Source organism: Phyllobates terribilis, unplaced genomic scaffold (genome assembly GCF_046119375.1).
Source record: "Phyllobates terribilis strain yellow unplaced genomic scaffold, ASM4611937v1 Scaffold_3__8_contigs__length_932513732, whole genome shotgun sequence".
Classification (NCBI taxonomy): Eukaryota; Metazoa; Chordata; class Amphibia; order Anura; family Dendrobatidae; genus Phyllobates; species Phyllobates terribilis.
In genome coordinates, this window is record NW_027362763.1 from 195,857,010 (window position 1) to 195,884,158 (window position 27,149).

General features: G+C 39.8%; 1 protein-coding gene across 4 annotated transcripts in view; it reads left to right on the forward strand.

Moving 5' to 3' along the window:
• LOC141258016 (transcription cofactor HES-6-like) overlaps positions 1 to 16,538 on the forward strand; it is a 41,683-nt gene extending 25,145 nt beyond the window's left edge. For 2 of the 4 annotated variants that reach the window (XM_073673009.1, XM_073673011.1), the window contains exons 3-4: positions 14,676 to 14,754; positions 15,848 to 16,538. In XM_073673009.1, the coding sequence (XP_073529110.1) occupies positions 14,676 to 14,754; positions 15,848 to 16,164 (396 nt within the window). In that variant the 3' untranslated portion in view covers positions 16,165 to 16,538. The remainder of the gene's footprint in view (positions 1 to 14,675; positions 14,755 to 15,847) is intronic. The other 2 variants (XM_073673010.1, XM_073673012.1) reach the window with 1 other exon arrangement.
• The last annotated feature ends 10,611 nt before the right edge of the window (positions 16,539 to 27,149 follow it).

A 27,149-nucleotide genomic window follows, 5' to 3' on the forward strand; every position in this document is an offset into this window, starting at 1 on the left:
GTGGTGGAAGACTGGTAGTGTGCAACATGGAAACACAGGGGATTTCTTTTCTGTTAACTTACTTCATGCAGGATGTTGTTATGTAAGAAGAGATGAAAGATGGATTCCTGTGTATAATGGAGCAGCAGTAGGAGCCTAGAAACAGTAACTGAGGTAAATCCTGTCACAGCTTCTCCTCATTGTGTTGTGGTTGTCTCTGTATACTATTTCCGAAAAACTCAATTAAACCATTGCAGGCAAATAATTCCTTCATTTGCAGATTGACCCTTTATAAACAGTTATGTCGCCCACATGCACATTAACTGTTTATATGCAGCTGTAGCCTCCTCTGACTCACTGTCCATTGGGATACATTGGTAAATGAATTTACTATGTTTGGAATTCTTTTTGGTGAATTTATGAGAAAAATATGTTACAAAACTGCCAGTATATTCTCTGGACCAACAAGTCTACAAAACAGTGAAACAGGCTAAAGCAAGTCATACCTTATCACAGGGCTCCACTTTGATCCTGTATATAACCAGCTCTCCCTCACAGTCGGTACGTTCCAGATAAGAGATTCTCTCCATATGTTACACTCACTCTGGTAAAGAAACAGTTAAACCTGCTTCCATGTTATACTGACTGGAAGTGATCCGCTTTGTCAAATTTCAAAAGTTTTAGGCAAGTGTGGAAAAAAATGCTTTACAAAATAGAAGACTTAAAGGGAATCTGTCAGTAGGATCAACCCTCCTAAGCCATCTAAATGGGCACACAGGTCATAGGAAGCTGAATAAAATGATACCTTGAGAAATACTTTTTCTTAATATGTAAGGGTTCATTCAGACTTCAGTGATTTTTCAACAGTGTTTGTATGCCAAAACCAGGAGTGTCTCACATAGAACAGGTGTCAGTCTTTCAATTATAGTTTTTCTCTGTATGTTCCACTTTTGGTTTTGACATTTAAACACTGATTAAAAATCACTGACATCTGAATGAGCCCTAAATGAGCTGTTAAGATCTATGGGCAAGATATAGATCTGCCTGAGAATCTGCCTCCAGAATGTATTTTAAATGAAAGGGGGCATTACCAGAGTGAGACAAGTAATGACTGACAGTCTGCTGTCATAATTACACATGGCTCTGCAGTGAGATCATTAGTAACATAGTACAACAGAGCTAACAAATTGCAGCAGAAGTGAACTTTGTCTCATCACAAACATATTTGCAGTTGTCCTCACACAGTCCAGTCTGCTCTGCTGTACTGCTCCTTTCCACCACAAAGTGGCTGCAAAGTTCACTTCTGCTGTACTGTGTTAGCTCTACGTACTGTGTTATTTTTGATCTCACTGCAGAGCTTTGTGTGATTATGATAGCAAAGTGTCAGTCATTACATGTCTCATACAGGTAATGCCCCTTTTCATTTAAAATAAACTTTGGAGGCAGATTCTCAGGGAGATCTATTTCTGGCCTTTAGATCTTAACAGCTCATTTACATTTATGTGGATTTCTCTGGAATCAGACGTCGGATGGCAGATATCAGGGTATCATTTTATTCAACTTTCTATGACTTGCATGTCCATATAGACGGGTTGATCCTACTGACAGATTCCCTTTAAAGCATTATTCCCAGACTCGTAAATGCATATGTATTGTTAGTATGCAGACTAAGCCCAACATAGCATTTCTTCCTTGTGTCTTTGTGTCCCTTTTCATCTCTATCTGCTCCTCAGTGCATCCAGCTTCACACAGCTGGATGGGCAGTCCTATCCTTACACTGCTAAAACTACATCTCCCAGTAGCTCTTGTTTCTCCTCAGTGCTGCAGCCACCTCTCTAGTGCTTTCAGGACATAACCCCTCCTCTCTGAGTTATCATCAAGCTAATCTAAGTGTTGAATTCATTGGCTTAAAGATAACAAAGTCAATGTTGTGGAGTGGCCATCAGAAAGCCCTGATCTCAATCCTATTGAAAATTTATGGGCAAAGCTGAAAAGGCTGCGAGCAAGCAGATCTACAAACCTGGATCAGTTACACCAGTTTTGTCAGGAGGAATGGGCCCAAATTCCAGCCAACTATTGTGAGAAGCTTGTAGAAGGATATCCCAAATGTTTGACCCAAGTCATTCAGTTTAAGGGCAATTGTACCAAATACTAATGAAATGTATGTAAACTTTTGACTTTACAGTAAGTAATAAAAATGCCTTAAAACATTCTCTCTCTCTCATTATTCTGCCATTTGGCAAATATTAAAAATTCTGGTAATCCTAATTGACCTAAAATGGGAAAAGTTTATTCTGATTTCATGTCAGATATTGAGAAAAAGATGCATATATGTCTTTTTATATAATGTATGTAAACTTCTGATTTCAACTGTATCAGTAATGTGAAACTGTAAATGTTGCTCTATTGATGCATATTGCAGAATATAATCCTCTACAATATGCAGCAATATAGAGTGTAGGGATGGTACTCACTCAGGTGCGTTGAGAGGCAAACAGGAGGCTGGTTCCTTTAAATGTCCACAGCGGTTTATTAACTTCATAAACCGGCAAAAGTTAAATGTGCAAATAAACAGCCTTTAGTTCAGGCACAACAAAGCAGAACAGTACTTTGAACAAAGTTTCTGGTACACCAAACCTCTGGTCACACAGGCTGGTGAGTGTACAGCACACAGCTCAGTCTGGAAACAACACACTGGAGGCCATCTCCCTCCAAAACACAGACCATGTGCCAAATAAACAGCCTCCATTTTATAGGCTGTTAACCACACCCAGAGGTGAGGTATGTGGGCTTGTGAACCCGCCCAACTCTCCTAGCAATCCGTACCCCGACTCCCAACTACACCAATTAGTCCTCTTAGTGCTTATGTGCACTAGAGAAAATGCACCAGGTTACATCCCAGAGACCAGCCATCTCTGGGATACATACCTCCCATCGATTACAAGACCATTAGCCACCTTACAAGAGGCATTTACAGCTTCACCTCACTTGTCTTTCAGCAGTAAGCAATAAACACTGCTGAACTAATCTAAGCCCTTGTACACTGTTTCATCCTACAGTATATCTCTCATCTCAGCCCCATCCTGCACTATATTTCTCCTTTATATCATCTCTATATACAACTCATTCTGCAGTATATATCGCTCCTTTCTGTCCCCTGTATATACAGCTCATCCATTGGTATAGCTCTCCTTTCTGTCACCTCTCTTTAAAGCCCATCCTGTTGAATATCTCTTCTTTCAGCTCCCTCCTGTAGTATATCTCTCCTTTATGTCCATTCTATTTCCAGTCTATCCTGCAATATATCTCTCCTTTCTGGCCCATCAATAAGCAGCCCATTCTGCAGTATATTTCTCCTTTATATTCCCTCTGTATTCAGAACATCCTGCAGTATATCTCTCCTCTGCCCCCTGTATTTATAGCCTATCCTTCAATATATCTTTACTTTCTGTCCTCTCTATATGTAGCTCATCTTGCAGCATATCTCTCCTTTCAGCCCCCTCCTGTAGTATATCTCTTTTTTTCCACTCTATATACAGCCCATCCTACAGTATATCTCTCCTTTTATATAGAGTGAATGCACTGTATATACAGCCCATCCTACAGTACATCACTCCTCTTAGTTACCAGCACACAGGCAACACTGCGTCCTGGTATAAGCTTTGCACTGTAATGAAGGAGGTTTCACCCCTTTGCATGACATCATTCCTCAAAGTATACATTTTGCTCTAGACATAGCACAGCTATACTGGCAGAATGGCAGCTGAGAGAGACAGCTTTGTGCATGTTCAGCCATATGTTGGAACAATAGAACAGTTTCAATGGCAACTGAATAACTTTGATCAGGGTCATTTGGATGGTTTTTTTTAAGATTTAAAAAGAGAAAACACAGTAGTTTGACAATAAATGGCTTCACCCAACCAATAACCATGAGTGGAGAAAAAGTTTTTTTGTTATCATTCATATTCTCTGAAACAAGGCCAAGAAAGGAAAAATTCTGCCGGGGTATGTAAACTTTTGAGCACAACTGTAAATAGTACCTGTAAAGGCATCCTTAGAGGGTGATATATGCAAAATGGGGCAGATTTAAAAATGGGTTATATCGGCACAAATTAATAAATATATGTTTAAATGTTTATAAGACCACATTGTGATTTGGGAATACCCTTTTAATAAAAACTGAATGAAAAAAAGAGAAATCTAAATCAAATCAATATTTGGTGTGATCACTGACAAAATTCAAATTTGCCAAATTGTGCCGATTTTACCGAGAGCTGTCATTCTCTATGAATTAAATGTTCCCTATTATGCTTAGGGGTCTCTCCAAATCCCATAGCATAATAAACGTAAGATGTAACATGAAAGAAAAACTCATACGAACCTCACTGCTCACTTCTGTTGTCTCCCTCGCTACTTCCTTCCACTGCCCGATTTTCTGCGCCATATCTCCAACCCAGTGTTCACTCTGTGCTGGGACTTTCATCCGCGAAAAAACTCCAGAGGTCATTACGCATGGAAGTCCTAGCCTAGAGTGAACACCGGGCAGGAGATGCATCACAACCGAGGGGCGGAGAAACAGACATGGAGCAGGGAAGAGCGGGGGTATTCGGAGAGGTGAGCGGTGAGGTATGAGTTTTTTGGTTTCTTTTTACATCTTACTTTTATCATGCCTTGGTGTCTACAGCATAACACAGAACATTCAATGCAAGGAGAATAACTTTGCTGCAAATCAAATTTTTCAGTAAAATCCACGATTTAGCAACTTTGAATTTTGTCAGATCCGGTGAGCTGAGTGGTGAAGCGAGTGTTTTTTTTTTTACTTTTCGCCGGCTCTCTACTGTTAAACAAGATGCCAATCGCAGATGGCTGCCATTTTCTGAATTCGTAAATATATAGATTGAAACACCATCATTAACTAAAACAGAGACATCTGGGTAGGAAGTGTAAAACTGGGTGAGGAACAGCCAAACCCTGCTACAAAGGTGAGGTGGTGAAAGATAGTTTCATGTCACAGGCAAAACACCTTCACAAGAGTGAGCACTGCAAGAAGACACCAGGTAGTTATACAGAACCATTAAGGTCTCACCCAGGAAAAGATTTCAAACCATACTGGGGTTTCTAGTGCTGTTCAAGCTCTTGTGATGAAGCACCAAGAAATAGCCAACAACGAGAACCATAGACGCAACAGTTGGCCAAGGAAACTTAGTGCAGCAGATGAAAGACACATAATGCTTACTTCTGTTTGATCCTCGCAAATCAAATCCCAGAGTGTTTAAACTTGCGTGGAACCGCGACTTTCAGGAAATTCTTTCTAACTCAATCTTCTGCGGATCAATCCCCTCATTTGTACTCAACATCATTGAGTCTGTGTGGGAATATGTTAAGACACAGAAGGATTTTCGCGAAGCTTACATCCACAGAAGATCTCTGGTTATTGCTCCAAGTTGTATGGAACAATGTCCTTGCCAAGTTCCTTCAAGAACTGATAATTTAACACTGTTTTTGAAGCAAAGGGTGATCACACCAAATGTTGAGTTGATTCAGATTCCTCTTGTGTTCATTAATTTAGCATTTTGTTAATTTATAAAAGTAGACTTAACACCTTAATTTTTTTTAAAGCATTCTTACTTTGCAGCATTTTTCCACTTCTGCTGAAAACTTTTGCCTAGTACTAAATGCAGTATGTAAAAAAGTCTTATAATTTCATCTGCTGTCCCTTTTTATGGTTTTCTCATAACCATATATCACCTTTAAAAGTCTAATTTTGCTCTGAAGTGGAACAAAGGAGGCAGTTTTAACCTCAGGTTGAGGTAATTCTTAATCTTAAAAAAATGTATCTGTCATTTCAACCAGTGTAAAGACATAGAGTTGTTTTTATGACCCACAAGTTAAAACTGCTTTGGTTTACTTGTCAGGCTAATATGTCCGGGAACTGTCCCAATTTTAATGCTCCTTAATTTGCCATCCATTCTATTTGATTGTGTCTTTCCCCATTAGCATTCTTCTAGGACTATACAGTAGCTTGTAAAAGTTTGGGCACCCCTGGGTCAAAATTACTGTTATTGTGAATAGTTAAGCAAGTTGAAGATGAAATGATCTCTAAAAGGCCTAAAGTTAAAGATGACACATTTCCTTAGCATTTTAGGCAAATATACAGTACAGACCAAAAGTTTGGACACACCTTCTCATTTAAAGCTTTTTCTGTATTTTCATGACTATGAAAATTGTACATTCACACTGAAGGCATCAAAACTATGAATTAACACATGTGGAATTATATACTTAACAAAAAAGTGTGAAACAACTGAAAATATGTCTTATATTCTTCAAAGTAGCCACCTTTTGCTTTGATGACTGCTTTGCACACTCTTGGCATTCTCTTGATGAGCTTCAAGAGGTTGTCACCGGAAATGGTCTTCCAACAATCTTGAAGGAGTTCCCAGAGATGCTTAGCACTTGTTGGCCCTTTTGCCTTCACTCTGCGGTCCAGCTCACCCCAAACCATCTCTACTGGGTTCAGGTCTGGTGACTATGGAGGCCAGGTCATCCGGCGTAGCACCCCATCACTCTCCTTCTTGGTCAAATAGCCCTTAAACAGCCTGGAGGTGTGTTTGGGGTCATTGTCCTGTTGAAAAATAAATGATGGTCCAACTAAACGCAAACCGGATGGAATAGCATGCCGCTGCAAGATGCTGTGGTAGCCATGCTGGTTCAGTATGCCTTCAATTTTGAATAAATCCCAAACAGTGTCACCAGCAAAGCACCCCCACACCATCACACCTCCTCCTCCTTGCTTCACGGTGGGAACCAGGCATGTAGAGTCCATCCGTTCACCTTTTCTGCGTCACACAAAGACACGGTGGTTGGAACCAAAGATTTCAAATTCGGACTCATCAGACCAAAGCACAGATTTCCACTGGTCTAATGTCCATTCCTTGTGTTCTTTAGCCCAAACAAGTCTCTTCTGCTTGTTGCCTGTCCTTAGCAGTGGTTTCCAAGCAGCTATTTTACCATGAAGGCCTGCTGCACAAAGTCTCCTCTTAACAGTTGTTGAAGAGATGTGTCTGCTGCTAAAACTCTGTGTGGCATTGACCCGGTCTCTAATTTGAGCTGCTGTTAACCTGCGATTTCTGAGGCTGGTGACTCGGATAAACTTATGCTCAGAAGCAGAGGTGACTCTTGGTCTTCCTTTCCTGGGGCGGTCCTCATGTGAGCCAGTTTCTTTGTAGCGCTTGATGGTTTTTGCAACTGCACTTGGGGACACTTTCAAAGTTTTCCCAATTTTTCGCACTGACTGACCTTCATTTCTTAAAGTAATGATGGCCACTTGTTTTTCTTTACTTAGAATTTGTATTATGGCAAGAAAAAAGCAGCTAACAGTCTATTCAGTAGGACTATCAGCTGTGTATCCACCAGACTTCTGCACAACACAACTGATGGTCCCAGCCCCATTTATAAGGCAAGAAATCTCACTTATTAAACCTGACAGGGCACACCTGTGAAGTGAAAACCTTTTCTGGTGACTACCTCTTGAAGCTCATCAAGAGAATGCCAAGAGTGTGCAAAGCAGTCATCAAAGAAAAAGGTGGCTACTTTGAAGAACCTCGAATATAAGATATATTTTCAGTTGTTTCACACTTTTTTGTTAAGTATATAATTCCACATGTGTTAATTCATAGTTTTGATGCCTTCAGTGTGAATGTACAATTTTCATAGTCATGAAAATACAGAAAAATCTTTAAATGAGAAGGTATGTCCAAACTTTTGGTCTGTACTATATATATATATATATATATATATATATATATATAATTTATTTTTTTCCATCTTTTACATTTTAAAAATTACAAAAAGGAAACTGAGCTGATGTTAAAGTTTGGGCACCTTGCATGATTTTTACCTAATAGCACCCTCTTTTGAAAGTATCACAGCTTGTAAACGCTTTTTGTAGCCAAACAGGAGTCTTTCATTTCTTGTTTGAGGGATTTTCATCCATTCTTCCTTGAAAAATTCTTCCAGTTCTGTGAGATTCCTGGGTCGTCTTGCATGCACTGCTATTTTGAGGTCTAGCCACAGATTTTCAATGATGTTCAGATCAGGGGACAGTGATGGCAATTGTAAAACCTTCAGCTTTCACCTTTTGAGGTATTGTGGATTTTGACATGTGTTTAGGATCATTATCCATTTGTAGAATCTACCCTCTTTTCAACTTCAGCTTTTTTACAGCTGCTGTTATGTTTGCATCAAGAATTTGTTGAAATTTTATGGAATCCATTCTTCTCTCTACCCATGAAATGTTCCCCATGCCATTGGCTGCAGCACAACACCAAAGCACGATTGATCCACCCCCATGCTTAATGGTTGGTGAGATGTTTTTTTCCTGAAATTCTGTGCCTTTTTTCTCCACACATCCCTTTGATCATTGCGGCCAAAGAGTTCTATTTTAACCTCATTGCTCCGCAGGACTTGCTTCCAAAATGCATCAGGCTTGTTTAGATGTTCTTTTGCATACTTCTGAATTTTATGGTGAAAACACAGGAGAGGTTTTCTTCTGATGACTATGAAGGCCATATTTGTGCAGGAGTCTCTGAACAGTAGAATAATGTACCACAACTCCAGAGTCTGATAAATCTTTCTGAAGGTCTTTTGCAGTCAAGGGGGGTTCTGATTTGCCTCTGTAGCAATCCTATGAGCAGCTCTCGCTGAAATTTTGCTTGGACTTACAGACTTTATCTTGACCTCCACTGTTCCTGTTAACTGCCTTTTTTTAATGACATTTCGATCTAAGGAAAGGGGCACTTGTAAACGCTTTGCTATCTTCTTATAGCCTTCTCCTGCTTTGTGAGCCTCCACCATTTTCATTTTCAGAGTGCTAGAAAGAAGAGCCCACGGCTGCTGATTTTTGGCACAAGGTAGGGGGGGTGGGGGTTTTATAAATCTGGGAAATTTGCATCACTGGGCCTTTCCTAACGATGATAGTGAACAAGCCAATAAACCTAACAGGCTAATTAAGGTCTGATAAATCCTACAAAATAGAAGGAATTTCCAAAAAATGACAAATACGTCAAGTCCAAATATCAAAAATAAGCTAGAAAACCACAAAATTGATATGAAAAGCGGACACAATAAATAACATAAATATCTTTTATTTATCAATTCATGTTTAAAAAACAGAAACACAATACAAAGACATATTAAAATACACAAGACAATACAAACAACCAAGAAAAATAAAAAGTAGCTCAAATGACGGGAACAGGGGGCATGTCTGTTACAGGTATAATATATATAACAGATTGGGGGAGATCCATTAATATTTCAACATTTGAATGGCCATATATTAATTTAGTGCATATATGGAGAGATTAAAATATAATATAAATACCCTTAGGAATTATATATGAAAAAGGAAAATTAGTTGAAAGCGCAAGTGCAAATAAATAATATAACCCCAAGGTGATTTTATCTCATAAAGGATGGTAATAATCCATCATATCCACTGGAGTGTTGAGAGGGGGCAGTGGGATGTCTGTCTAATGCACTATTCATGTATTTTCGTGTATGAGCACCTTTTGGTTGAGCATAGAGACCTTTCTTGTACTTACCTTAGCATAATTGTTGGCTGTTGATCTTTGCCTTATTAATATGAATATGACAGATTATTACCATCCTTTATGAGATAAAAATTTGGAATCACCTTGCGGTCATATTATTTATTTGCACTTGCACTTTCAACTAATTTTCCTTTTTCATATATAATTCCTAAGGGTATTTATATTATATTTTAATCTTTCCATATATGCACTAAATTAATATATGGCCATTCAAATGTTGAAATATTAATGGATCTCCCCCAATCTGTTATATATATTATACCTGTAATGGACATGCCCCTTGTTCCCCTCATTTGAGCTACTTTTTATTTTTCTTGGTTGTTTGTATTGTCTTGTGTATTTTAATATGTCCTTGTATTGTGTTTCTGTTTTTTAAACATGAATTGATAAATAAAAGATATTTATGTTATTTATTGTGTCCGCTTTTTATATCACTTTTGTGGTTTTCTAATTAAGGTCTGAAGCCTTTGTCAAAGCTATCTGAGCACACAAATCTCCAAGGTTGCCCAAATTTTTGCATCGGCCCATTTTCCTTTTTTTAATTTTTAAAATGTAAAACACGATTATAGATCTTTTTTTGCCTAAAATACAAAAGAAATGTGTCATCTTTAACTTTAGGCCTTTTAGAGACCATTTCATCTTCAACTTGCTTAACTGTTCACAATGACAGTAATTTTGACCAGAGGTGCCCAAACTTTTACCTGTCACTGTATGTGCTGAAACTTCATTTCACTTAGAATCATCATAGAATCATAGAATGGTAGAGTTGGAAGGGACCTCCTGGGTCATCTGGTCCAACCCCCTGCTCAAAGCAGGATTCACTAGATCATCTCAGACAGATGTCTGTCCAGCCTCTGTTTGAAGACGTCCATTGAAGGGGAACTCACCACCTCTCGTGGCAGCCTGTTCCACTCATTAATCACCCTAACTGTCAAAAAGTTTTTTCTAATATCTAATCTGTGTCTCCTCCCATTTAGTTTCATCCCATTGCTTCTAGTCTTTCCTTGTGCAAATGAGAATAAAGATGATCCTTCTACAATGTGACAGCCCTTGACATATTTGTAGACAGCTATTAAGTCTCCTCTCAGTCTTCTTTTTTGCAAGCTAAACATTCCCAAATCCTGCAACCGTTCCTCATAGGACATGGTTTGCAGACCAGTCACCATTCTGGTCGCTCTTCTCTGAACTTGCTCCAGTTTGTCTATGTCTTTTTTAAAATGTGGTGCCCAAAACTGTACACAGTATTCCAGATGAGGTCTGACCAAAGAGGAGTAAAGACCGATAATGACTTCACGTGATCTAGACTGTATGCTTCTGTTAATTGTATTTGCCTTTTTTGCTGCTGCATCACACTGTTGACTCATGTTCAGTCTATGATCTATTAGTATACCTAAGTCTTTTTCACATGTACTGTTGCTTAGCTCTATTCCTCCCATTCTGTATATGCTTTTTTCATTTTTATTGCCCAGATGTAGTACTTTGCATTTTTCCCTGTTAAAAACCATTCTGTTGGTTGCTGCCCACTGCTCCAGTTTATTTAGGTCTTTTTGAATCCTCTCTCTCTCTTCTCTAGTATTAGCTATCCCTCCTAGCTTTGTGTCATCAGCAAATTTAATCAGTTTACCCTCAATTCCTTCATCTAAATCATTGATAAAGATGTTGAACAATACAGGTCCCAGGACGGAGCCCTGTGGTACCCCACTTGAGACATTCATCCAGCTGGATGTGAAGCCATTTACAACCACCCTTTGAGTCCGATCACTAAGCCAGTTATGAATTCACCTAACAGTTGCCTGGTCCATTGCATACTTGGTCATTTTTTCAATAAGGATGGTGTGAGATACTTTGTCAAATGCTTTGCTGAAGTCAAGATATACTATATCTACAGCATTTCCCTGATCCACCCAGTCAGTGATTCTGTCATAGAAGGAAATTAAGTTAGTCTGACATGACTTGTTAGTTACAAACCCATGCTGACTCTTGTTAATCACTTCATTCTTATCAATGTACTTACATACATGTTGTTTAATAATTTGTTCAAAGATCTTTCCTGGTATAGAAGTCAGACTCACCGGCCTATAGTTCCCTGGGCCCACCTTCTTCCCCTTTTTGAAGATAGGAACAACATTTGCTCTTCTCCAGTCTTCTGGGACTTCTCCTGTTCTCCAAGAATTTTCAAAGATTATGGAGAGTGGTTCTAAAATTTCTTCTACGATCTCCTTCAGTACTCTGGGGTGTAATTCATCTGGACCTGGAGACTTGAACTCATTTATGTTAGCTAAATATTCCCTCACAATCTTTCTGTTTACAGATAACTTGGATTCCTCTATTCCTTTAAAAGGACAGTGAAGATCAGTTGATGTTACATTTTCTTTCTGAGAGAAAACAGATGCAAAATAGGAATTAAAAAGTTCGGCCTTCTCAACATCCTCTCTTACCATTTCTCCATTTTCATCCTGTAAAAATCCTATAGCATCTTTGACTTTTCTTTTACTTTTGACATACCCCCAAAATCCTTTTTTATTGCTTTTGACATCTCTTGCAAGCCTTAATTCATTGTCAGCTTTAGCTAACCTGATACGTGCCCTGCAGGATCTGCAGACTGCATTATAATCTTCTTTAGATATGCCTCCCTCTTTCCATTTAATAAACATTTCTTTCTTTCTTTTTAGCATGTGTTTAAGTTCTGTGTTCATCCATCCTGGTTTCCTTAAATGCTTCCCATTCTTCCTACTTTTCGGGATTGTTAACGATTGTGCTTTGAGAATCTCATTTTTAAAAATTTCCCATCCTTCCTGGACATTTTTGTCCTTAAGGACATCCAGCCATTGGATCCCTCCTATTCTCTTTCTGAGTCTCTTAAAATCTGCCTTTCTAAAATCTAACCTTGAAGTCTGAGTCTTCACATGTCTTCCTCCTCTAGTTATCCAAAATTCTATAATAGCATGATCGCTGCCTCCTAGGGTCCCAGCCACCTTTACCTCCTCAACCATTTCCTCCCTGTTTATAAGGATTAGATCCAAAGTAGCAGATCCCCTTGTTTTCTCCCCTACCTTTTGGAAGATAAAGTTGTCAGCAAGAGAGGATAAGAATTTGCTTGACCTGTTAGTTTTACTTGAGAGAGATTCCCAACAAATGTCTGGATAGTTGAAATCTCCCATGACCACTACGTCATATTTTTTGGAGAACTTGGTCATTTGATACATAAAGAGTTCATCCATATCTTCAGCTTGCCCAGGTGGCCTGTAGTAAATGCCTACAATGGTGTCCTTTCCGTTGTTCTCTCCTTGTATTCTTACCCAAACAGTTTCCACAGAACTCCCAGTCTCTGAAGCTTCAATCTCTGTGCAGATATACGCTTTTCTAACATGCAATGCAACACCTCCTCCTCGTTTATCAAGTCTGTTTCTTGCAAATAAGTTGTATCCTTTTAGCCTTTTATTCCAATCATGTGTATCGTCCCACCAAGTTTCAGTGATTCCAATGACATCATATTCCTTTTCCTGCATTAGTAGTTCCAATTCTCCTTGTTTGTTGCCCATGCTTTGTGCATTTGTATAAAAACATTTTAGTTTGTGATTGGTTTCTCTTCCTCCCATATTTTTATTATTTAAATTGTTTTGTCTTTGTTCTTCCTTTCCACTTCCAGTAGCAGAGATCTCAATAGTATTTGTCAGCTGTATGGCTTTTTCTGGCCTTTTGCTTCCCTTCCCACATTGTTCTAGTTTAAAGCTCTTCTGATGAGTGTAGCAAGGCGACTTCCAAATACATGTTTTCCAGTCTTCGTAAGGTGCACCCCATCTCTAGCAAGTAGTCCATCGTATAGGTAATTCATTCCGTGATCCAGAAATCCAAATCCTTGTTGACGGCACCATCGACGTAGCCAGTTGTTCACCTGTAGAATCTTATTCCACCTCATTGTTCCATGGCCATCCACTGGGAGGATGGATGAGAAGACCACCTGCGCTCCCAATTCTTTCACTTTCTTGCCTAAGTCTTCAAAGTCACTGCAGATGGTTTCCAGGTCCTTTCTTGCGGTGTCATTTGTCCCCACATGTATTAGCAGGAATGGGTAGTGATCTGTAGGTCTGAAGAGTCTTGATATCCTGTCAGACACATCTTTAATTTTTGCTCCTGGAAGACAGCACATTTCTCTTGAGGTTATGTCTGGTCTGCAGATAGCGGCCTCTGTTCCTCTTAACAGGGAATCCCCCATGACCACCACTCTCCGTTTTTTCTTCACTACATTCTTCTTTCTCCATCCAGGAGGATTCTGAGGGCTTACAAGGTTATTCATTGCTGACAAAGTCTTATTTTGCTGTATTTCTTCATGGTTCTCCTGCGTGAGAGCCTGGTACTGGTTCCTGAGCAGTATGGGTGCTGACTGCCTCTCGATCCTCCTGCTTCTGTGGGTCACATGCTTCCATTCCTCTGTTTCGTCAGGTGCAGTTCGAGTTTCTTCTCTTTCTGAATCATGAAGAGATAATTCTGCTCTGTCTAAGAACTCTTCACCTTCCTTAATGATTTTCAAGGTAGTTAACCTCTCTTCTAGATTTCGCAACTTTTCCTCCAACAGGGACACAAGCTTGCATTTCTGGCATGTGAAGTTTGGCTTTTCCACTGGCAAGTCTGTGAACATGTAGCAGGATATGCAGCTCACCAAATGGCTCCTGGACTCTTCCATGTTCTTATTGTTAATGTTCTGAAAACAGTGAAAAAAGTGAAAATTACATCACCAGCAAGTGATGTAATTGTCATTGTCCAATGTCTTGCCTGCCTTGACCACTTCTCAGTTATGCCTGTATGCAGGTTGACAGACAGAAGAGTAAGAGCAGAGAGACAAAGTGCAGCCACTACTTCTTATAATCCATCTCAGGTTAGATAGAAGGGAGACACCTAATAGCTGAAACTCTTGAGTGATTTTTTGAGGGCTGAAAACATAATCAAATAAATAGATTGGGTTGCCCCTCCATGCACCATGCCACTTTGTATTTCCATGCTGGGTTTTCAAGTTGTGTCAGAAATGATGTATGAATTGAAGCCAAATAGCTACACTGTCTTTTTATATTTTCATATTTTCAGCAGTCCAAGTTAGAGAAGGCAGATATCCTGGAGATGACAGTGAGATATCTGGAAAATATCCAGAAAACCAGAACAACAGGTGAGAAATCACAAAGACTAATGCATTCACCTTTTTTTTATATTTGTGTTGCATTTAAAGGTTTTTTTCCCCACAAAGTACATTTTAATTAAAAGATCTTGGAATAATGATAAGTTCCACAATTGTTTGTGTTAAAAAAAAGTTCCTGTGCTGAGATAATCTCTAAATGTGCTCCTGCTATGTACTATGTTATGACTGTGTCTGACCGTGCAGACCTGCTCCTGTTCATGGTCGGCACATACCACAACTCCTGGCCAAGGAGGGAACATAAGTCGCTTGCACCTTCTGCTTTCTGAGGTAACACATTTGCCTGCCTGTTTTATCACAGGAGTGAGTGTTTCTGCAAAGTCATCAGTACTGTGAGCTAATCATAAATCAAGTCAGTGACATATAAGCTCAGCGGCCACTGGAGCACCTACGTCACTGACTAGATTTGTGATGAGCTCAAAGGGCTGGAGACAAGGCAGAAGCACTCACTCCTGTGATAAAACAGGCAGGGAAATGTGTTACCTCAGAAACCAGCAGCTGTGAGCCCCTGTTGTTACATCTGTATACTCACTTATCATAAGTGACTTATTCTTCCTCTCTTGGCAAGGAGCTGTGGTTTGTGCAGACACCACATATAACAGTATATATAAGGGCCACATTTATCTCAGCAGAGGAACATATTTTTACCACATCCAATTGCTTATTATTCCAAGATCTAGTGATTAAAATGTACTTTGTTAGTGGAACAATCTTTTTAAATTGTTGCCAGAAGTAAAAATAGATCCTTTAACACAATTCAACAGTGTAAGTTATTACAGACCAATCATGTAGTCGTCCTTCTTGCATTTCTTGGACTGAATTCAAATCTCCAACATTTGGATGATCTTTTGTAGAGTGACCGTGCACCTCATTGTGTGGAGGCCAAGGATTGAAATCCATTTACCAATTGGCGGCCATCAGTGGTGGGATCAGTGGAAGTTCTAGCTCCTAAATGACACTGAATAGCCCACGTATGAATGTTTCTTGGGTAGTCAGTTCTGTGTCAACCTCCAGGTCATAAATGGCTGAATTTACCTGTGTGACATCCTTTCTTTCCATCCATCAGGTGAGACCTCTCAGATTGTAGACAGCCAGCTGAGATTCAGCACGGGGTACATTCAGTGTATGCATGAGCTCCACAATCTGCTTCTAAACTGCGACTGGATGGATCAAGCCCTTGGTGCGCGGCTTCTCAATCATCTCTTAAAATCTCTTCCCAAAGCTATGGATGCAAAGTCTGAGCTGCCCTTTATGAATGAGGAAGGTGCCGGGAGGACTCCCTCACCCATCCTGAAACCTGAAGCTGGCACAAAATTACAAGCTAATATACTGCAGAAACATTGCCCTCTTATGGGCTCGCTGCAGATGTGGAGACCCTGGTAACCATGTCGTGCCACCTTAGTTAAAGGGGCCATATAGTGCAGACTGGGTGACACCATAGGCAGACTCACTGTAACCCTCTCTCCTTAGCGTGTTTATCCACCCTTACTGTGTATTTCACTTGTACCCGGCAGTTACATTGGATATAGGAGCAGAGAGTGAACCTGTTGTTGGCTGTAGCTTGTCTTCCATACAATATATATATATATGTATCTTATAGATATGCTTTAACACATTGGAGTGCATACCCCAGTAGGTGTACTAAAGACCAGGTGCTTCTGGCTGGAGCCCTACGTTTGTAGCCTGCATTGTAGAAGGCTTCTTTTCCCCTATTTATTACAGAACATGTAACATTTCTATTCACATGATAATCTACAGCATCCGATTTCTGAATAAAATATAATATATTCATCAAACTGTATCTTGTTTTTCATTTACTTATAAGTCATATGATTTTTTGATCCACGGATGAATTAAGTGACTGAACGTGTGAGATTCCAAAACTCTTATCTCTTCTCCTTATACAGCGGAAATGGATGCACCTGTGCCTGCAACTGGCGGCTACAGGAAGAGAACAGCTCTCTGGTGCCACCTACTGGAGGCAGCAATCTTCAACTTCAAAATTCACCCTTTAAAGAGCCTTGTGCATGAATTATATATAGAACTTACTTAGAAGGAACTACCAAAACAATCAAAATACTGTTGAAACCTACGAATAAATCAAATATTCAACCTATAAACTATATTCAAAAATTAAGCGAGAAGTACAATTTGATTAAAAATATGTATTGCTTTATTTTGCAGTATAAAAATTAAAAACACACAAGGAAACAATAAAAAGGGGAAAGAGGGAACAAGGGGGTAGGAATGGTTAAAAAGACGGAAAACCATGTACTGTGAAAAGATACATTACATATCCATGAAAAAAGTAATAAAGATTCAATTATTCTTTACTTCAAGACTATCAGAAAATTAACTCATTTAATTACTGATGCTAAGAATCAAATCTCGACTGTACCAGATAAATGATATAAATGCTGTAAACAAAGGGGCTTAGTGCCGTGGAGGATGAATAATACATATAGATTTGCATAATATGAGAAAATTAATTCAGTAAGTGCCAAGTATAGATATCCCCTAAGGGGACAATATAAGTATGCAAACTAAGAATATAGAAACATGAATTACTCCATATTGCACTACTTTTTTCATGAGTATGTAATGTATTTTTCACATACGACCAGTACATGGTTTTCCATCGCTGAACATTAGATCATTACCTTATGTATGCATTCATTGGTGCACATTCATCCCCCTCCCCCATTTTTTATTTTTAACCATCTCTACCCCCTTGTTCCCTCTTTCCCCATTTCATGGTTTCCTTGTGTGTTGTATTTTTCATACTGCAAAATAAAGCAATATATATGGTTTTTTTTTTATCAAATTGTCTAATTTTTGCCTAATTTTTGAATATAGTTTATAGGTTCAAAAATTTTGCATGAATTAGCGCTGGAGACCGTGTTCTCTCTTTGAATAGGTTATTTGCATACCTTTTTATCTCGGGGTGCATGGCCTGGCCTATAACCCTCCCTATGCTAACTTGGTGCTCCCTACAAGGACAAATTTGAACCCCTAGAATTGTGTAAATGCATATAATGGAACAGTCTACATCTCTTTTCACAAATTTGCCTCAGAACAGATATGTATTAAAAGCACAAATGCATACAAATAGTAAAGATTCAACACAAGGTAAAATGTGCACCTATAGCATCAAATCCGCTGATAAATGAAGTGCATAACATTGATAATTTACTTGCAATGATACCTGACATATGAACAGTCAGTTCTTGAAGTTGATGTATAGGAAGCAAGAAAAATAGAAAAGTGTAAGGACCTGAGCGACTATGACAAGGGAAAATTGTGAAATTTAGACGAATGGGTCAGAGCATTTCCAATACAGCAGGTCTTGTGTTGTGTTCTTAGTATGCAGCAGTCAGTACCTGGCAAAAGTGGTCAAAGGAAAGGCAATCATTGACCCGGAGTACATTGATGTTAGTGGGGGAATGAAGGTTAATACATTTGCTATGATCCCAAAGAACTGCTAATGAGGCAGCAATTGCTGAATTAGGTAATGCTGGCTATAATAAAAAGAATACACATTGCATCTCTGCTAGATGTGTCCAGAGCTCGATAGCCACAGACCGGTCAGAGTGCCCATGCTTCTCCATGTCCTCCGATGAAAGCGCTTACAATGGGCACATGGGCATCAGAATTGGACCATGGGGCAATGGAAGAAGGTGGTCTGGTCTAATTAATCATTTTTGCTTTTACATCATGTGGATGACCGGGTGCAGTGGCGTAACTAGAGTCTGATGGGCCTGGGTGCAAAATTTGGACCAGGGCCCCAAACTGCATATTCATCAGATGCATGGACCCTTGTAGCATTCCAGATCCTGTGAAGACACACGTGTTCACCCACCATGTGATAACATTCCCCATCCTGTAGTAATGTCCTCGATCCTGGACCTTTCCTGAAATAATGGGCCCCTTCCTGTAATAATGTCCCATCCTGATATAATGTCCTCCGTCCTGGGCCCCTTCCTAGTATAATGTCTCCATTTCCTGGTATAATGTTCCCCATCCTCAGCCCCTTCCAGTAATAATGTCCCTATTCTGCGTCTCTACTCCAACAAATGTAAAAAAAATAAACAAACGATTATTCTTACCTTTCTCCGCTCTCACGACGTGTGGCATCCTCTTCTATAGCCAGCCCAGGAACAGGCAAATGGCCTCACCATGCAAGCAATGGGCAACACATAATGTCACCATCCATTACTGGCACGCTGACGTTAACTACCGGCCTCAAGGAGCCAGCAGATCTCTGCACCGCAATACATTTCAGCTGAATGAGTGTCCTCGGATGCACATCCAGCTGAACTTACCGTTGGCATCAGGGGGCCCCCCTCCAACACAGGCACGGTCGCTGCGATCATTCCACCCCTGACCGGGCGCATGTTACCAGGGAAAGAGGTGGCACCAGCAAAGAGATGGCACCTGTCTCCCTATGCCAGTTGGCATTCTCCAAAAGAGCTGTGTGTATGCATGTAATGGACCAGTCTACATGTCTTTTTACACATTTGCCCCAGGCAACAGATGCAAGTCAGAGGAGGTGATGTGATGATCTGGGCAATGTTCTGTAGGTACCTGGCATTCACATGGATGTTTCTTTGAGGGTTCGCTCAGACCAGCGTATACATCAGACTAGTGTTATCCGATTTTTTTTATCAGACAGCACTCAGACCAATGTTATTCAATCTGTCAGTGAAAAAAAATTGCAGCATGATGTAGTTTCATTTTGAAATTGGATGCCACGCACCCATTCAAGTCTGAGGGTGCGTGGAAAACATCAGACTGCACTCGGATGACATCTGAGTGCAGTCCGATTTCTGCAAACTCGCAGAATGGAGAAAATGAACAAATTTTATTCTCCATCTTCTCCTTACAGGATAGTTCCCAACTATCCCAGATTCAGCGGGACAGTCCCAATTTGAGGGCTCAGTCTCGCCATGTCAGGACTTTGTCCCAACTTCTAATACTCACCTCGATCGACGTGCTCGTTGCTCTGTATATTTCTCCTCCTTGGAGGGCGGGGCTGCATTGCTCTGCATTGACATAAATTAAGACTAACACAGCGACGCAGTATATAAGCGCATGCGCACAGCAATACAAAATAAATATATAAAAAGAGTATTAATTTTCAACATATACATATTGAACCAATAAAGCAGAGACAGCCTCACACGAGTCAGAGTAAACCACTGTGAGTAGCAATGTGCAATGGACGCAGGGGAACAATACAAAAAATGCAAGAAATAAAAAGTGTTAAACTAATTAGGCATAAAGTATATGTATGGATTGATGCAATCAATATATGAATGTACAAATGCACATGCGTAAAAGCGTCCAAATAAGACACTGGCAGTAAAGCAGCCAATGATGTAGAAAACAAATACACGATGATGTAAAAGATGCATGCACATATATTTTAAAATAGTAGGCATGCACACTATCACGCATCCCAGGACATTGATATGAAGGATGTATGCACATAATTTGATAATTTGGAGTGCTGGGTGTGACGTTGATATGGAGGATGTGACGACACCGCATTTATTCTTAATTATGCCAGACATATTATTCAGCAGGTCAAGAGACATAAAGCCATTGTTTATATGAGCCTGAATGTTGACTCTTGTTGCATATTGATTTGTTGCTGATTTGTTGAAGGCTTGCTGATTATCTATTGTATCAGCCCTCACAATTTATTCTTCTAAATAACCTTGGAGGACAAAGACGCAGGTTACTTGAACAATTGATGTTTCTTAGTATATTGAATACCCATTATATCAGTCCATGCAGCTTGTTGATCTGCAAACATTAAAGGACAAAATATGCAGGTTAAGTGAACACTCGAACAATGAGAGATGACCCCTCCCACCTTCCCCTAATCCTGAGAAAAATGGTTGAATAAGAGCTGTGAACTATAAAAGGGGGATCTGCCTTTGTTTCTAGAGACTCTATGGGACAGCAGGCAAGGCACAATTTCTCTAACCGGAGGAATACAGATTATTTGATCCACTGCCCATCACCAAACTCAAGGAGACGTTTGGAGAACCCAGGTTGGGCCAATCAGGTCACCTGTCCACATACCTCAATGTACTCTGTCAGCTTCCTAAGCTTGCCACTACTTCCTCTCTGTGGGTGTCCGCCAGAGGCATAGCTAGGGGTTTGATTCAGGGGGGTGAAACTTCTGAGTGGGCCCCTAACCATGTAACCTTGATTATAACTATGGTGGCGCCATAGTGGATCTAGGAGAACTTCAGACGAAGATCACGCTGTTACTAAAAGAAATCTCTACAAAGACCAACACTGATATTTCAGCCAAATAGTGGTAGATACCAGTCCTGCAGAACATATAAGAGATTTCAGTCCAGTTATAGATGGTGACTTACAGCTGATGTTCTTTCTGGTGGAGTCATTCACTTTTCCCATTTTTTCCATCTGGCCCAGACCGACAAGGCAACTTCTTCCAGCCAGGACTCAGCTGCAAAGATTACAACAAAGACCCATATGTACAGTGTCCATTTTAGGACATGATCAGATATAAAAATCTCACATCAGAATGATGTCACTTTGAGGCTAAAAACCCTGTCTGAGAACTGATTTTGATAAGTGATTCTGACAAGTGATTTTGATGAGTGATTCTGACAAGTGATTTTGACGAGTGATTTTGATGAGCGATTCTGACAAGTGATTCTGACAAGTGATTTTGACGAGTGATTTTGACGAGTGATTTTGACGAGTGATTTTGATGACTGATTTTGATGAGTGATTCTGACAAGTGATTTTGACGAGTGATTCTGTCAAGTGATTCTGACAAGTGATTTTGACGAGTGATTTTGATGAGTGATTCTGACGAGTGATTCTGACAAGTGATTCTGACAAGTGATTTTGACAAATGATTCTGACAAGTGATTCTGACAAGTGATTTTGATGAGTGATTCTGACAAGCGATTCTGACAAGTGATTTTGATGAGTGATTCTGACAAGTGATTTTGACGAGTGATTTTTATGAGTGATTCTGACAAGTGATTTTAACAAGTGATTCTGACAAGTGATTTTGACGAGTGATTTTGATGAGAGATTTTGACAAGTGATTCTGACAAGTGATTTTGACGAGTGATTTTGATGTTTGATTCTGACAAGTGATTCTGACAAGTGATTTTGACGAGTCATTTTGATGAGTGATTCTGACAAATGATTCTGACAAGTGATTTTGATAAATGATTCTGACAAATGATTCCGACAAGTGATTTTGATAAGTGATTTTGATGAGTGATTCTGACAAGTGATTCTGACAAGTGATTCTGACAAGTGATTTTGACAAGTGATTTTGATGAGTGATTCTGACAAGTGATTTTGATGAGTGATTTTGATGAGTGATTCTGACAAGTGATTTTGACAAATGATTCTGACAAGTGATTTTGATGAGTGATTTTGATGAGTGATTCTGACAAGTGATTCTGACAAGTGATTTTGATGAGTGATTTTAATGAGTGACTCTGACAAGTGATTCTGACAAGTGATTTTGACGAGTGATTTTAATGAGTGATTCTGACGAGTGATTCTGACAAGTGATTTTGACAAATGATTCTGACAAGTGATTTTGATGAGTGATTCTGACAAGTGATTCTGACAAGTGATTTTGATGAGTGATTCTGACAAGCGATTTTGATGAGTGATTCTGACGAGTGATTCTGACAAGTGATTTTGACAAATGATTCTGACAAGTGATTTTGATGAGTGATTCTGACAAGTGATTCTGACAAGTGATTTTGATGAGTGATTCTGACAAGCGATTTTGATGAGTGATTCTGACAAGTGATTCTGACAAGTGATTTTGACAAATGATTCTGACAAATTATTTTGACAAGTGATTTTGATAAGTGATTTTGATGAGTGATTCTGACAAGTGATTCTGACAAGTGATTTTGATGAGTGATTCTGACAAGTGATTCTGACAAGTGATTTTGATGAGTGATTCTGACAAGTGATTTTGACAACTGATTCTGACAAGTGATTTTGATGAGTGATTTTGATGAGTGATTCTGACAAGTGATTTTGACAAATGAGTCTGACAAGTGATTTTGATGAGTGATTCTGACAAGTGATTCTGACAAGTGATTTTGATGAGTGATTTTAATGAGTGATTCTGACAAGTGATTCTGACAAGTGATTTTGACGAGTGATTTTAATGAGTGATTCTGACAAGTGATTCTGACAAGTGATTTTGACAAATGATTCTGACAAGTGATTTTGATGAGTGATTCTGACAAGTGATTCTGACAAGTGATTTTGATGAGTGATTCAGACAAGCGATTTTGATGAGTGATTCTGACAAGTAATTCTGACAAGTGATTTTGACAAATGATTCTGACAAATGATTTTGACAAGTGATTTTGATAAGTGATTTTGATGAGTGATTCTGACAAGTGATTCTGACAAGTGATTTTGATGAGTGATTTTGACAAATGATTCTGACAAGTGATTTTGATGAGTGATTTTGATGAGTGATTTTGACAAGTGATTTTGATGAGTGATTTTAATGAGTGATTCTGACGAGTGATTCTGACAAGTGATTCTGACAAGTGATTTTGACAAATGATTCTGACAAGTGATTCTGACAAGTGGTTTTGACAAGTGATTTTGATAAGTGATTTTGATGAGTGATTTTGATGAGTGATTCTGACAATTGATTCTGACAAGTGATTTTGACAATTGATTCTGACAAGTGGTTTTGACAAGTGATTTTGATAAGTGATTTTGATGAGTGATTTTGATGAGTGATTCTGACAATTGATTCTGACAAGTGATTTTGACAATTGATTCTGACAAGTGACTTTGACAAGTGACTTTTACAACTGTAATAATAATAAAAAAGTAACTGTTGGCTGATGGGACTTGAACCCAAAATTCTGTATCCCAAAGCCAGTGCACTAACCACTGAGATATCAACTCATTTGTAAAAACCTAGGAGTTCTATTTGGTTATATGATTTTCAGTCTAAAACTCATTGGGACTTATGTACAAACTGCAAGCAAGCCAAATTCAAATGATGTTTGATTTTGATGTGTGAGTCTGATGTGTGACTTTCTTCAAACTTCAGAATCACAATGACTTTTAGTCACCCTGAGTATTTTCATGGTTGATCTCATAAGACAAGAAAAGCTATCAGTTAGTATCACTTGATTGGATCAGTTCTCAGACAGGGTATTTTGCCTCAAACTGACATCATTCTGATGTTTGATTTTGATATCTGATCATGTCCTAAAATGAACACTGTACATATGACTTCTCACATTTCAGACACCATTTTCCCCAACCTGCACATACTCCTTATCCTGCTGATACCCCAATACTGAGCTGCTGCCATATATGTCCCTATTACTGCACTTACTGTGTGCCCTCTAATTTTCCTCCTACTGCAGCCCTAGATTCCCCTTTCATTGCAGTCGTAAAGTATATGGCCCTACTGTACCCCACCACTCAACTGCCCCAGAAAAGTATAGTGACCTCAACATAGTATGATCCCCCAACTGTGACCCGCACACAGCCCTCCATGCAGTATAATGGGCCTACATACAATATAATGCCCCCCCCACCTCTCCACACTGTATAATGGTCCCCACATAGCATGATGGATCCCACACAAACCTTGTATAATTGCTTGCATATAGTTTAAAGGCCCCACATACTGTAGTCCTCCATACAGTATTATGCACCCCAGAGCCTATACAGTATAATGCACCCCCATATAGTATAATGCACCCCATATAGTATAATGCACCCCATTCAGTATAATGCACTCCATTCAGTATAATACACCCCCATATAGTATAATGCACCCCATAGCCCATTCAGTATAATACACCCCCATAGCCCATCAGTATAATGCACCCTATAGCCCATTCAGGATAATGGACCCCCATATAGTATAATGCACCACATAACCCATTCAGTATAATGCACCCCCATATAGTATAATGCACCCCATTCAGTATAAGCACTCCATTCAGTATAATACACCCCCATATAGTATAATATACCCCCATTCAGAATAATGCACCCTAATTCAGTATAATACACCCCCATATAGTATTATACACCCCCATTCAGTATAATGCACCTCATATAGTATAATGCACCCCCATTCTGTATAATGCACTCCCATTCAGTATAATGCACTCCCATTCAGTATAATGCACTCACCTATAGTATTATGCACCCTCATGCAGTATAATGCACCCCATATAGTATAATGCACCCCCATTCAGCATAATGCACCCACATATAGTATAATGCCCCCATATAGTATAATGCACCCCCATTCAGTATAATGATCCCCATATAGTATAATGCACCCCCATATAGTATAATGCACCCCATAGCCGATTCAGTATAATGCACCCTCATAGCCCATTCAGTATAATGCACCCCCATAGCCCATCAGTATAATGCACCCCCATAGCCCATTCAGGATAATGGACCCCCATATAGTATAATGCACCCCATTCAGTATAATGCACTCCATTCAGTATAATACACCCCCATATAGTATAATACACTCCCATTCAGAATAATGTACCCTAATTCAGTATAATACACCCCCATATAGTATTATACACCCCCATTCAGTATAATGCACCCAATATAGTATAATGCACCCCCATTCAGTATATTGCACTCCCATTCAGTATAATGCACCCACCTATAGTATTATGCACCCTCATGCAGTATAATGCACCCCATATAGTATAATGCACCCCCATTCAGCATAATGCACCCACTTATAGTATAATGCCCCCATATAGTATAATGCACCCCCATTCAGTATAATGAACCCCATATAGTATAATGCACTCCCATATAGTATAATGCACCCCATAGCCCATTCAGTATAATGAACCCCCATAGCCCATTTAGTATAATTCAGCCCCATAGCCCATTCAGGATAATGCACCCCCATATAGTATAATGCACCCCATAGCCCATTCAGTATAATGCACCCCAATTCAGGCTAATGCACCCCCATTCAGTATAATGCACCCCCATATAGTATAATGCACCCCATTCAATATAATGCACCCTATATAGTATAATGCACCCCCATTCAATATAATGCACCCCCATTCAGTATAATACACCCCCATATAGTATAATGCACCCCATTAGTATAATACACCCCCATATAGTATAATGCACCCCCATTCAGTATAATGCACTTCCATTCAGTATAATGCATCCACCTATAGTATTATGCACCCCCATTCAGTATAATGCACCCCATATAGCATAATGCACCCCTATTCCGTATAATGCACCCCATATAGTATAATGCACCCCAATTCAGCATAATGCACTCACATATAGTATTTTGCACCCCATTCAGTATAATGCAAATACATATAGTATTATGCACCCCCACTCAGTATAATGCACCCCATATAGTATAATGCACCACCTTTCAGTATAATGCACCCCATAGTCCTCAATACAGCTTAATGGGCAACACAATTGTTCCAAAAAACAAAAATACAATACTCACCTCTCCTCCTCGCTCCCCACTGATCCGGTGTCCGCAGCTTGTGTTCTACGCACATCTCAGTGTAGAAGACACCACTTAGTGACATCATCGCGCTAAGACGTCAGACGCCGAGGAACAATGATGGGGGAGAAAGTGTCAGCTGACGCTCCCTCCGTCATCGCATTTAACTGTATCAGCAGATGCCGGTACAGTTGAATGAACCCCTGTGAGCTGGGGGCCCCACACAAGTTTAACTGTACAGGCATCTGCTGATACAGTTGAACTTGTGTGGGACCCCCAGCTCACGGGCCTCATAGCAGCAGTGCAGGCAGATTGTGTCTCCCTGCACTGCCGCAGAGTTTAACTGTATCGGTGCACGCTGATACAGTTAAACGTAGTGTAGCTCCGGACAGGCCCCTCAGAGCGTGGGACCCGGGGCGGCCGTATCCTCTGCCCCCCCTGTAGCTACGCTACTGGTGCCCACCAAAAGCGGGGTGACACTGGATGGGGTAGTTGGTCCCAGAGGCCGCGAAGTCGCAGATATTCTAATTACTGATCAGCCAGTGGAAGGGTGAGACTGTCAATCTTACCATCTTGTGTACTTGCTGGGACTGTACTATATGTTATTGTCAATTGATGGTTCAATAAAGTATTGCCACACTGTGTTACCCTCACCCTGTGCTGTCTGAGTAGTATTCCGCCCCCAGAGAAGGAGTGCAGGCATTGAGTTGGATGATTCCTGGTCCATGCAGACTTTCAAAAGACAGCCAGGCCAGCGCACAAGAGCACCCACTGTTCCTCATGTCTCCACCGAGGACGTATGCACATAATTTGCAACGCTGGA